The sequence below is a fragment of the Myotis lucifugus genome, unplaced genomic scaffold (genome assembly GCF_000147115.1).
Source record: "Myotis lucifugus unplaced genomic scaffold, Myoluc2.0 scaffold_218, whole genome shotgun sequence".
NCBI classification, from domain to species: Eukaryota; Metazoa; Chordata; class Mammalia; order Chiroptera; family Vespertilionidae; genus Myotis; species Myotis lucifugus.
The window spans coordinates 289,890-301,352 of NW_005871266.1; the positions used below are offsets into that span (position 1 = coordinate 289,890).

At 56.8% G+C, this 11,463-nt stretch overlaps 1 protein-coding gene across 2 annotated transcripts in view; it reads right to left on the minus strand.

Annotated features, from left to right (window-relative positions):
- Positions 1-11,463, minus strand: part of ORAOV1 (oral cancer overexpressed 1) — a 49,842-nt gene that overhangs the window by 5,952 nt on the left and 32,427 nt on the right. Inside the window, exons 4-5 of one of the 2 annotated variants that reach the window (XM_023761838.1) lie at positions 6,296-6,539; positions 5,801-5,881 (exon numbers count right to left, since the gene is read on the minus strand). In XM_023761838.1, the coding sequence (XP_023617606.1) occupies positions 5,816-5,881; positions 6,296-6,539 (310 nt within the window). In that variant the 3' untranslated portion in view covers positions 5,801-5,815. Of the gene's footprint in view, positions 1-5,800; positions 5,882-6,295; positions 6,540-11,463 lie in introns of those variants that run through there. The other variant, XM_023761839.1, reaches the window with a different exon arrangement.

An 11,463-nucleotide genomic window follows, 5' to 3' on the forward strand; every position in this document is an offset into this window, starting at 1 on the left:
TAGACAAGGGCCACCATGGACAAGCTGGGGAAGAAAACAAACCAGCCAATATGTGTCCCTCTGCCTACCTCTGAACACCCTGGCTCTATGCCCCAGCACATGCCCCTCCTCGTCTCTCCGGAAAGGGGAGCCGTACCGGCTTTGGCTCGGAGGCCGCCTGACCGGGGCTGTCAGATGCGCGGGACCCATTATCCACTCAGTCCATTTGATCTACTCATCAGATTTAAATCACCAAAGCGTGGGGGTGGCAGTGCCCTCAGAAGCTGAGGTGGAGCCCCCGCTGGCCCACGTTTTCCGGGAACCCCTCTGGCAGGTCCCTGACACATGTGGGGCCACTGGGTGCGGGTGGGGGTGGTGACGGGAGAGGGAGGTCAAAACGAGAAGCTGGCCCGGAGGGAGCCTGGGGTGGGACCTGCTGCCCCGCCCCCCTCAGCGGTGGGGCCGACCAGGTGTTTGTGAAGAGGACCCAGGCGCAGGGCCAGCAGGTCCCTGGGCAAGTCTTCCCACAGCCGAAGTCCAGGCTCCTGCTTGGCCGCCAACTCTCCCCAGACCCACTGCTTTCCGGAAGCTCCCAGCCCCACTTGCCACCTCAGGCCCCTGTGGTCCACCCACCAGAAGCCACTCCCCTGGCCCCCAAGCTCGCTGCGCCTCTGGGAAGCTGTGGGACCCGCCCAGGACCTCCTATTGGCTCGGCCACCATGAGCACCGGCCTGGGTTGTTGGCTACTACAAACTCCCAGCCACCTCCTTGTCCAGAGGGCTGCGGGAGAGTCACTGTCCCAGAAACCCACGCTGCAGCACCAGCCTGGGAGTGCCGCGGCCAGGCCAGCGCACGGCCCATGCCTCCAGGGGGCCAGCTCTGGGCACGATGGTCAGACACTTCAGAGCTCCCTGGGGCTCAGGCGAGGCCAGTGCTCGGATGAGACCGTTTGCTGAGCTTTCTCTTTACCCCATCTTGCCTTCCTCACTTTCTTCCTCTTGAGCGCCCTCCCTTATGCGTTGCGCGGATCCTACCCTCGCCCTCTACACCCAGGAAGCCTGACCCTAGACCCTGCCCTTTTCTATCTGGCTCTGCTGCCCGTGTCTCCTCCGTGGAGAGACCTCCTTCTCCCTTGTTAAAGGCCGAATTGTCTCCTCAAACGTTCGTGCGTTGAAGTCCTAGCCCCAGCCCCTCCGGGTGGCTGTGTTTGGAGACAGGGTCAGTAAAGAGGTCATTAAGATTAAATGCGGTCAGGAGGGTGGGTCCTCGCCCACGTGACTGGGGTTCTATACAAAGGGGAGATGAGGACACACACAGGGAAGACCGTGTGGGGACACAGGGAGAAGACGGCCGTCTATTCGCCAAGGAGAGCGCCCTGCAGACACCATGACCTTGAACTTCCAGCCTCCAGGACGGGGACAGTAACGGTCTGCTGCTAAGCCCGGGGTCTGTAGAATTGTGTGCCCACGGAAAGCAGACTCGCCCACCCTCTGCCCACCCACGCTGTTTATCCTTCTGCACCCCAGGTCCTCTTGAGACAGAATAAGGCCCTCATCCGGAACATTCTCCTGCCTCTCTTAATACATGTGTCATTATCATCATCCCTTCCCACCGAAGGTTTCCTTTCTTAACTTATTCATCTTTACATTCCGCACAGGCCCTCGTAATTCTCAGTCTCTGTTGGCACGTTAAAAGCGGGCGCTGGGATTAAATTCCTTGCCGCCCGCAGGCAGGCCGCCTTCCTCTTCCCCAGCAGACCAAGGTCAGGGGCAGCCCAGATGCTATCGCAGACTGGCACAGCGCAGGACGAGATCCTGGCCGGGCCTCAAACGCCGGCTCCATTCAGGTGGCCCTGGGGACAGCGCCTGGGAACTTAAATTTCTTCCCCTACAGCCGAAACCTTCCTAGGAAGTCGCTGACTGCACACACCTCGCCCGAAAGATTACAGGCAAAACTGAGCACCAAGGCGGTCTTGGTTCCCGGCGGGGCCCCTAATCCGCGGGGCCGGCGTGCCCCGAGATCCCCTCCAGGAGCGAGGCTGCTGGGGGTCCCCTCAGCCACAGGTCAATTGTCCATAGCGCTGGGCCAGAGCTATCTGCCCGCCAGACAACTTATCTACGTGTCAGAATCGGCAGCCATCCTCCAAGATGCTGGGGTTTTTTCTTCCTCGTTGAAATGGATCTTTTGAGAGTCAGTCAAGAGGAAAGAATGTGGAAGGATGGAGTGCAGTGGGTGCCTCGGTGAATGAGGCCCTTGATTATCCGGGGAACATTACAGGCGGGACCCGCTCTCACCGCACACTTCCTTCGTTTCCTATAAATCTCACTGTCAGAGAAACTGCCCGTTTGTTTTCTCAAAGAAGGGGGAGGAAGCGTCCAGCGCACGGCGCGTCCACCCCAGCGCTCTCCATTGTCGCGGGCGCGGTTTTGAAGTGAGCGAAAGTGCAGGGTTCTCCGGCCCCCCGCGCCCTGAGAATCCTGAGAGCTGCTTTGCATAAGCTGCCTGTCGGGCAGAAGGGAAATGCAAATACCATAGGATGGATTAGGACTGCCCGGCCCTCGCCCGCGGACAATGGACTTCTCGCCAGACCCAACATCGGCGACAGCCAGGTTGCCTTTTTAAAAGGACTTTTGTGCATTTTTCTCCCTCGTAGGATTTAGCCGTCCCTTAAAAGACATCAAAAGTGTTTGGTGCAGATATTCAGAAGAAACGAGACCTTTTCTTCATTTTTTTCCCCAGTGTGGCTGCCTTTGTAATAACAGACTTCTTATGTGCTGGATGCTTATGTAACTTAAGATGAAACGACATTTTATAGCCTCCTGGCAGCATGACGGGAACCGAGCAGCGTACCTGGGGCTCCCGGGTGCCAGGGGGTGAGGGGGGGTCCGTTTGGGGCCATGGGAACGGGGCTCCTTGAGACCCACCTCCTGCTTTGGGATATTTCCACACAACGGCTTTTCCTAAAGGCATGTAAAAAAACACACCTCGGTTCATTGTGATGAGAGAACGAGATAGCGCCGTGGTCACGGAGACCCACTGAGGGTTTGCCCGAGAATTCCTTAAGTAACTGGCTTCTGAGTAGATTTGTTTAAATGTCTGCGTCCCTCTCTGATTTGGAGACATTGAAACAAACCGGGCACGCAGGGGCGGGCATCGGGAAGCCCGAATGGCAGGCTCTAATGGGCCTCAGATGACCCAGCTAAGAAATGGGTCTAATTATACCCACTGCGTCAGACCGTTTTTGAAGTTTAATTAACGCCTGAAAACGTTTTTGAGATCCTCGGGTGAAAACAGACCGCAAGCACAGAGTGTTATTACGGGATCCAATGGGCCGCCTGCCTCTCCGCCATCAAATGCCGGGGCTCCGTCTGAACTTTGTCCCTTGCAGCAACGGCGGTTCCCGGGAGGTCCCTCTGTCCCCGACACCTGCTTCCCAGCCCACGGACAGTCTCTGACGTCTACGGGCCACTCAGGCCTCAGCCCAGCGCTCACCAGCCCGAACACACTCCGAGCCACCCCATCTCCAGGAAGCGAAAGCATAGCTTTGCCATCTGCTCCCGGACTCGTGTCCATTTCTCCGTCATCACCCGTATCGTTTGGGGGCGACCGTGGTACCCACCACGCCTGGCTCGGATTGCCCACATCACAGTGGTCTTTCTTAGGGAGCAGCCACGGAGAGGGCTGGTTCATCGTCTTCTATTATTCTCCCCTGTGATAATGAAGTAGACGGACTTGACGGATGGCAGCTGACTGGGTCTCCAATAAAGGGGTTAGGGATGCAGGCAGTTTTGTGTTGCCTTTTGATCTGCCATCTTGGAGACCCAGGTGGGTGTTTTGCCTGGATCCTGTGCCCCGGGCAAGGAAAACGGACGGAGGATCCTGTGTGGTCTGATGCTCCCGGGCACCGGAGGACGTGAGGCTGTTGGGTAATCCCGCTAAGCCATTTTCTCAGGGGTATTATGTGAAATTGAATAATTTTTATTTCTAACCACTGAATGGGCTGGAATGAAAGTGACGCTCACCTCCCCCGTGTGGTCTCGGGCTGTCCCTTCGGCCCCGGTCATGTCACCCCCGACGGTCACTCGATTCCCTCCTTTGTCGCACTCAGAGCTCCACACAGATGCCCCTGCTGCCTCGTCCCTCTGCCCACCGTCACTCTCCATCTCTCACCTAGCGCCATTTCACTCGGGACACGCTGTCTCCCGCTCGAGGACGCGGTGTCCACGGGGCGGGGGTGGGGCTGTGTCGGGTTGATTGCTGTTCCGCCCCCACCCCCTGCCCCCCGGCCTGTGATGCTGCCTCATGCATCATGAGAACGAGAAACAGCATCAGAGGACTGGCCTCAGCTCCTGGGGCCCAGAGCACGCGCCAGCCCTTTGAGCTCGGGGTCCTCAGAAAGTGGACGCAGAAGCGAATGCTCAGGCACGAGTCCCTGTGGAGGAGAGAGGCCTGGGGGCCAGTGAGCAGGACAGGACAGGGGGGAGCTACAGGGATGTGGGATCGGATCCGCGACTCCAAGGTGCTTCGGGAGCCTTGTGGCATGCACTCCAGAACCTTCCTCTGGAGAGGGGGCGGGTCAGTGCCGCCGTGTCTGTCCCGGCCACCCTCCCCTGGACAGAGCCAGCCCGCAGATGTTGACGTCCTAGCGCTGCCAGATCGTGGGGTGTGAGTGCCAAGCGCGTGCCCACAGGGGTCCTCAGAGAAGCCCGAGGCCGGGCAGCGTGCACCTGCCAAGAGGCGCACAGGTGCCTGAGGACGACAGTGTCACTCCCGCTTCCGGCCTTTACTCTTGACTCCATGACTTCCTACCTTTGGGGACACGGCCCCAGAGAATGGCCATTGTTTGGGTGCATTGGCCACACAGGGCGAATGGAAGCCAGGCGGGTCCCCAATTCTGCTGGGTGCCTCCCCTTAGCTGAGTCTTTGAGAGGCCGCGCCCGCGTTCCCTCAGGCTGGCTGCTCCTGCTGACGGGGGTGCGGGACAGAGCTCAGGTTCCCGCTGGGTGCCGTGTCTCCCAGCTGTGAGCCGAGGTCTTGGTCCAGGCGTGTGGCAGTGTCCTGGGGCAGCTTCTGTCCGCCCTGTGATGGACGCAGAGCACTGGACGGTGTCCTCCCAGAGCAGAAGGGGTCGGATGTGATCACTTATCACTAGGTGTGGGCTGGTGCCCCCACGAGAGGGCCCTAGACAAGGTCCCTCGTGGACCTGCTGCTGAAAGGCTGGGCACCCCATGAGGAGTGGGGTGGCTGGAGGAAGACTGGCTGCCCCCCAGGACCGGCTGCCCCACCCACCCGGTCGTGGAGAGCCTGCCTGTGGGACAGGCCGGCTGGTGGCATCGAAGACCCACACGCTGTCTGCTCTCCTGCAGGTCCTGCACCTTTTCTCCAGGCTAACTCGCCGCTGGTCCAAGCTCGCTCCTCCCAGGCTCCTGTCCAATCAGCCGAGCCACCTGTTCATGTCCCGGACATCTCTCTCTCTGGGCACGTGGGTGACAGGGATGCTGCCTGAGGGTCCCCTCCCCACGCTGCCAGGGCCACTCCTCACTTAGCAGGTATTGAAACAACCCAGGGAGCCGATGTGATCAATGTATCAGGCCGGCGTGACCTGCGATTCAGGGTGACTCTGGTCCCCGTGAGGTATCTTGCCGGCCGCCCTCTCCTTGAACTCACCTCCACCTTCCTCCCGGGGACTCCTACCCTCCTGTAGGTTCCAGCTGTGCTTGAGGGGACATCCCCACGCCCCCAAACCGGACCGTCTTCTCCTCCATCTCCTGATCATTTTCCATTGTTTTGCGATGATTTTGTAGGAGTCCAGGTCCCACTGGCTGGAAGCTCCAGGTCAGCGGTTCTCAACCTGTGGGTCTCGACCCCTTTGGGGGTCGAACGACCCTTTCACAGGGGTTGCCTAAGACCATCGGAAAACACATATATGATTACATATTGTTTACAGTAGCAGAATTACAGTTATGAAATAGCAATGAAAATAATTTTATGGTCGGGGGTCACCACAACATGAGGAACTATATTAAAGGGTCGTGGCTTTAGGAAGGTTGAGAACCACTGGGCTAGAAGCTTCAGGTGGAGCAAAGGAAGCCGGTACCACCCAGTCCAGCCCAGGACGCAGGAAGGTGCAGGGAGTAGCTCTCAGGTGAGCACCTGACGCAGGTTGCCGGGGACTGTGGCCCGGGGCACGGAATGGACAGGAGCGGGGCCGGGAGCATCAGGAGGGCCCCTGAGTGGGGCAGGAGAGGCAGCGGGCACCCCCACCCTGCCTCTGAGGTCTCAGGCCGGAAGGACAGGGTCCCAAGGACGGACCTACCTTTGAAATCTGCAAAACTGTAAAAGCCATAAGACAAAAAGGAAGCTTGGAACGTCCATGCTCTCCTCTCCACCACACACCCCTCAACCAATCAAACACCGCAGGCGTCCCTGGCCCCCCGAGGGCAGGGTGGGGGCCCAGCAGGCCTGGCTGGCTGCAGGTGGAAACTCGGCCGAGGCGGGATGCTGCGGTCCGTCTGCTGACCAAACCCAGCCCTCTTGCAAATTGGCAGGTGGAATTTGCCCTGTGAAGATAAAAGGCTTGATTTGGGGGTTTGAACGGTTGTTTAGATGTTTTTATTAAGTGCAAACACAAGACGGGGGGAGGGGAGAAATAATTGACTTAATAAATATTGTACTGAATTAAGTCAGAAACAATGGTAGTATTTGAAAGTAACCACTTCCATGGAGGTTTTTATAACAGACTTTACAAGCTGTTTTTCCTTTTCCTCTATTTTGATTTTTCTCTGTTTTAAAACTTGCTCAGTGAGGAGCCTTCTAAATGGCTGTTCACCACATAATTTCCAATTCCTGAGCCACGATTTCCCCCGCGCTGCGGGAGGCCGCATCTCCCCGTTCGCAGACGGCAGGCAGGCCCTTTCCTGAAGTGCAGCTTCCACAATGCGCCCCTGGGGTTCATCAGTCGCGTCTGCAGAAGCCGTTCCCCGGAACCGCACACCCACGGGTGCAGGGGCCTCGGGTGGGAGACCTCATGCTGGTCACCCTTCTAATTACCCCGCGGCCCATCTCCTGTCTCTCCACCCCCTTCACCCAAACATGTGGGGGTGCGGTGAGAAAAACCCCATTTGTGGCAATGAGATGGGTGAGACCGGAGCAGAGTCTGTGGACTGGATGTGCGTGTCCTCCCAAATTCCTCTGTGGGAACCTAGCCCCCAAGGCGATGGTGTCAGGAGGTGTGGCCTCTGGGAGACGACGAGGTCCTGAGGGTGAGGCCACCCTGCACGGGATCAGGAAGACAGGAAGGTCCAGGAGCTGAGGAGTGGGAGGGTCCAGATGTACTTGGAAGGTCTCGCTGGAAGGACCTGCTGACCTTGGACCTGGGCTTGAGGGGACCATGCCAGTGAAGGATGCTGCAAGGTTCGGGGCTTGAACCGGAGAAACGGGCTTCCACCCGCCAAGATGGGGGGCCCGCAGGTGAGGAGGGGGTGAGGAGGGGGCGAGGGGAGGCGGGGAGGAAGTCAGGAGTCGAGGATGCCTTTGGGGTGTTCCAGAAATGTTAAGTCTGGACGTGAGCTAGTGGCCAGGCAGATGCCACCCAGCAGCCCCGCAAATGAGTGTGGGGACTGGCTGGACAGACCCACCTGGGAGTGAGCAGCGTCCAGCTGGCCCCCACAGCCCTGACCTGGTTGGGCATCGGCGGCACAAAGACGAGATTCGAGGCTGATCTGGGGAAATGTCGGCGAGCATCATTCCTGTGGCACCAGGGAGAGGCGTGGGGAGGTTTGCACAATCCTGGGATGGGAGGGAGGCCACCTGTCTTCGGTCCCCCTGGGTCACCGGCGAGCTGTCCCCATGGGTCACGGGAAAGTGGAGCTCCTTCCTGCCATGCCAGGGATGGCACCGGGACCTCTGCCACGAGTCCCACCGCCAACTCCCCTCCCCCGTCCCCCACCCTGGCGTTCAGTGCCACCCCTCAGAGGGCGCTGTGAGGGCCCAGGGCACGGGTCTCTCCCACTCTCAAAATGTAGCCTACTGGGTCCAGCCCCTGGTGCAAACCTGAGCCTCCCCTGGCGCTGGAGCATGTCATCACTTTGCTAAAACCACGGAATTAACTGGAAGCCCTTCCCCACCCAGGGACTCGCCTGCTCTCTGTAAGGAGAATGGCCCCGTTCCTGCGGGTCCCTTTAGAACAGCCGGACGGCGGGCCAACATGCCGCTAACCTTCCACATACGCTTGTCCACACTGTGGGAAAGTCGGTCCTTCGAGGAATAATCACTCCTCCATTCAGAAAACTAGTATAAAGCATATGAAAGGGGTGCGCGGTGGAAGGAGGATGTACGTAGACTTTTGAGTCCCCACGGAAGGAAGAGGAAAATCGTATCGGTGAGCTCCAACCAGAGACACGGGCCAGGCACCCAAGCACAGCGGGAAAGTGGCAAAATGCAGCCACGCCTGGTGTTCATCCAGCAGTGCCCACCTGCCCACGAGTGCGTGGACGTCCACACTTTAAAACTTAAAATTAAAAATACTTTTAAACTTGTATATAAATGCCGAGAAAAGTCTGGAAAAACTGACAAAACAATGTGACCATTCCCAGCTGGTAGGATGTTACAGGGTTGGGTTGTTCTTGTTTTTGCTCATTTTTATTTCCCATGATAAACGTGAATTACGTATCTGAGGAGAAAACACAGGTTTTTTTCAGATTTATTTTAACAAGCTAGGAGAAAATAGAATAACATTTTCCCCATCTGTGGGAAGGAAACAAATTCTGACTAAAGAAATGGAAACATCTCTTTGGAGACCAGATGGAGGAGTTTGAGGATGGAAAGAAAGAAAGAAAGAAAGAAAGAAAGAAAGAAAGAAAGAAAGAAAGAGAGGGGGGAGGGAGGGAGGAAGGAAGGAAGGAAGGAAGGAAGGAAGGAAGGAAGGAAGGAAGGAAATTAAACCTATCACATGCGTGATAAAATACAAAAAGAGCAACAGCAATGGGCAAATGTGGAATAGATGCAAATGAAAGCCAACTCTCCATGTAGATGAAGTATTGCTATAAAATATACAAGATCCGCCTCCAGTTTCAATTTCCTACGTGATCAGAGAGGAAGAAGGAAATACAGTTTATACACCAGAAAATTTGGGTAACAAATCATCAGATGGAAAAATGCAAAGCTTCGCCACTAGCAATTAAAGAAAGAAACACTAAATAATATGAGGAGTGCGTCATCATTCCCCCTGCCCCGCCCAATCCAGCTGAAAGAAACAAAATAAGACCCTGGAGCGGGGCAGGGGTGTGAAAAAACAGTACTTTCCCACATGGCTGGAGGGGCTGCCACAATCTGGTTCTGTGTGGCAAGTTTTCTAACAGCCGTTTTGTTTTATTGAGGGGGAAAAAGACAACTATTTATACTTTTTAATAGACTCTTAAAATACGTTCGGAGGCAGTGTGTCCCAAGCAGCCTTATTGCTGGAACCCTGACCAAAGTTGTCAGTAGATGTGACCTCAAACGTGTTCTGTTTGCAAGCCGGCACGTTTCCATCCTGCAGGACTTCTCAGTGCCTTTGCAAACGTGCCCTAGGACGCTCCCACGTGCGTCGTATGGACCCAGGTCGTTTGACCTCGGGATCTTCTTTCATGATAACTTTAGGAACATCTCACAGAGCGCCAGGCGACGGGGAACCAGACTGAGACGAAGAGAAATACTCGGTGTGAAGCTGCTATTTGTGAAAGTGAGAGCTGGGCCGACCTGCGTGTCCTCCAGCCTCGGAAAAGTCACCCAAGCAGCTGTATTCAGCGAGAATCCCTGGAAGGCAGTCCCTCTGGTCTGCCAGTTAGAAATGCGGGCTATTGGGACTTCCTGTTGAAGTCATGGAGCCCCATGACTCTTCCCTCCCCCGCCCCCACCCCCGCCACTCGAGTCCCACTTCCTCAGTGGCCATGGCTCAGGGAGTCCCTGTTTCATTGAGAAAACCAACCAGCTGCTTTATCATCCCGCCCAGAGATGGTATCTGAAATCACACGGCCTGCTGCGGCCAGTCCAGAAGGCAGCTGGGGCTGGACGTTGGGTGTCTGTGACCTTTGGGGCGGGCGGGGGGGGGGGGGAATGGGCCCCGCTGGTGGTGGCAGCTCCACTTGCTGGCCCTGCTCAGCTCTTAGCTCCTTAGTCAGAATGTGCGCCGGGTAAACGCATCCCCGTCTTATTCCGTCCCATGTTCTGCCGGTTCATTGGCCTGCAGGTTCCTAGTAAGCATTCCTGTTTGAAAATGTCCAATATTCTCCCAGCAAATGAAGGGGAATAAGGATTCGCTCCACTTTGGTCACAGGGAGGGAGGAAAGGTTGAACCAAAGAAAGAGAAATAAAGCCAGAGCATTGAAGGCGATCTAGACGCCAAAGGATGTCATACGTGCACAAGGACAACGGTGGTGAAGGCAGGCCCGGGGACGCTGCGGCACACCGAGAGGGTGGGGACCCAGAGCTGTGCATACTGATTCTTCCTCCCATCCCTTCCCACTCATCACTCCCATCCCTCCCGCACCCATCCAAGCATCTAACCCACCCACCCTCCCAATTTTCCCAACACACACACACACACACACACACTGAGTCTAGCTTGGTGATTTAGGAAGCAAGAGAAATATAACAAAGTGGTCGCTAGCCAAAAAGACCCTCCTGCGACAAACCTCTGACCTGGAGTGACCCGTAGGCTCTTCAAGCCAAAACCATGTCTTTTAAACCTTCGTCCCTTTCATTCCTTCGTTCCTTGGCCCAACATGTCTGCGCGGAGGCCCTACTGTGTGCCAGGCCCCAAGGTAGGATAAGGGTGCTTGCCCTCCTGCTCTCCCCCCCCCCCCCCCAGGAGCTCACAGTCTGGGACACGGACAGCCTCAGACACTGATGTCTAATAAAAATGACTCTAGCCAGCCGTGTGCATTTGGAATAGACGGCAGACAGGGCGAGGGTCTGTATTTCCCAGTTCCCAGAGCCAGCCTGGGAGACGCAGCCTTCCCCGCGGTCCCCCTCAGGAGTGGAGCGTGTGCAGTGCCGGCTTTGGTGGCTGCCTTGGGGGCCGGCCTCAGCATCTGGTTGCAAGCGGAGGTTTGTAAGTTTATCACATTAACTGTGCCCGATCCCCGAGTCCAAATTACAGGCCAAAGCCACAAAATTGTCTCCCAATCAGAGGCCTCTTACCCAGCGGCCCCACAAACACCAAGTCCCCTTAATCAGGGGCCCGGGAGGGGCCAGCGCACTCTACCGGGGGGGCGAGCACGCTCATTTTTCCGATTTCGCAAAGCTGCTCGGCAGTCTCCCTGCAACTCTCCTGCTCGTGTTTCTTTGGAGGAGCTTTTTGTGGCCCGGCGACCAGAATCTCATGGCGCACAGAACTGGCGATGACAAGTGCCCGGCCTCCCTTCTCCCAAGGGCCCCTTGGGTCTGACGCACTTGGGGGAGCCTGGAAGTCCGCATAATGTGGTGTCCTCATGGGTTTCCAAA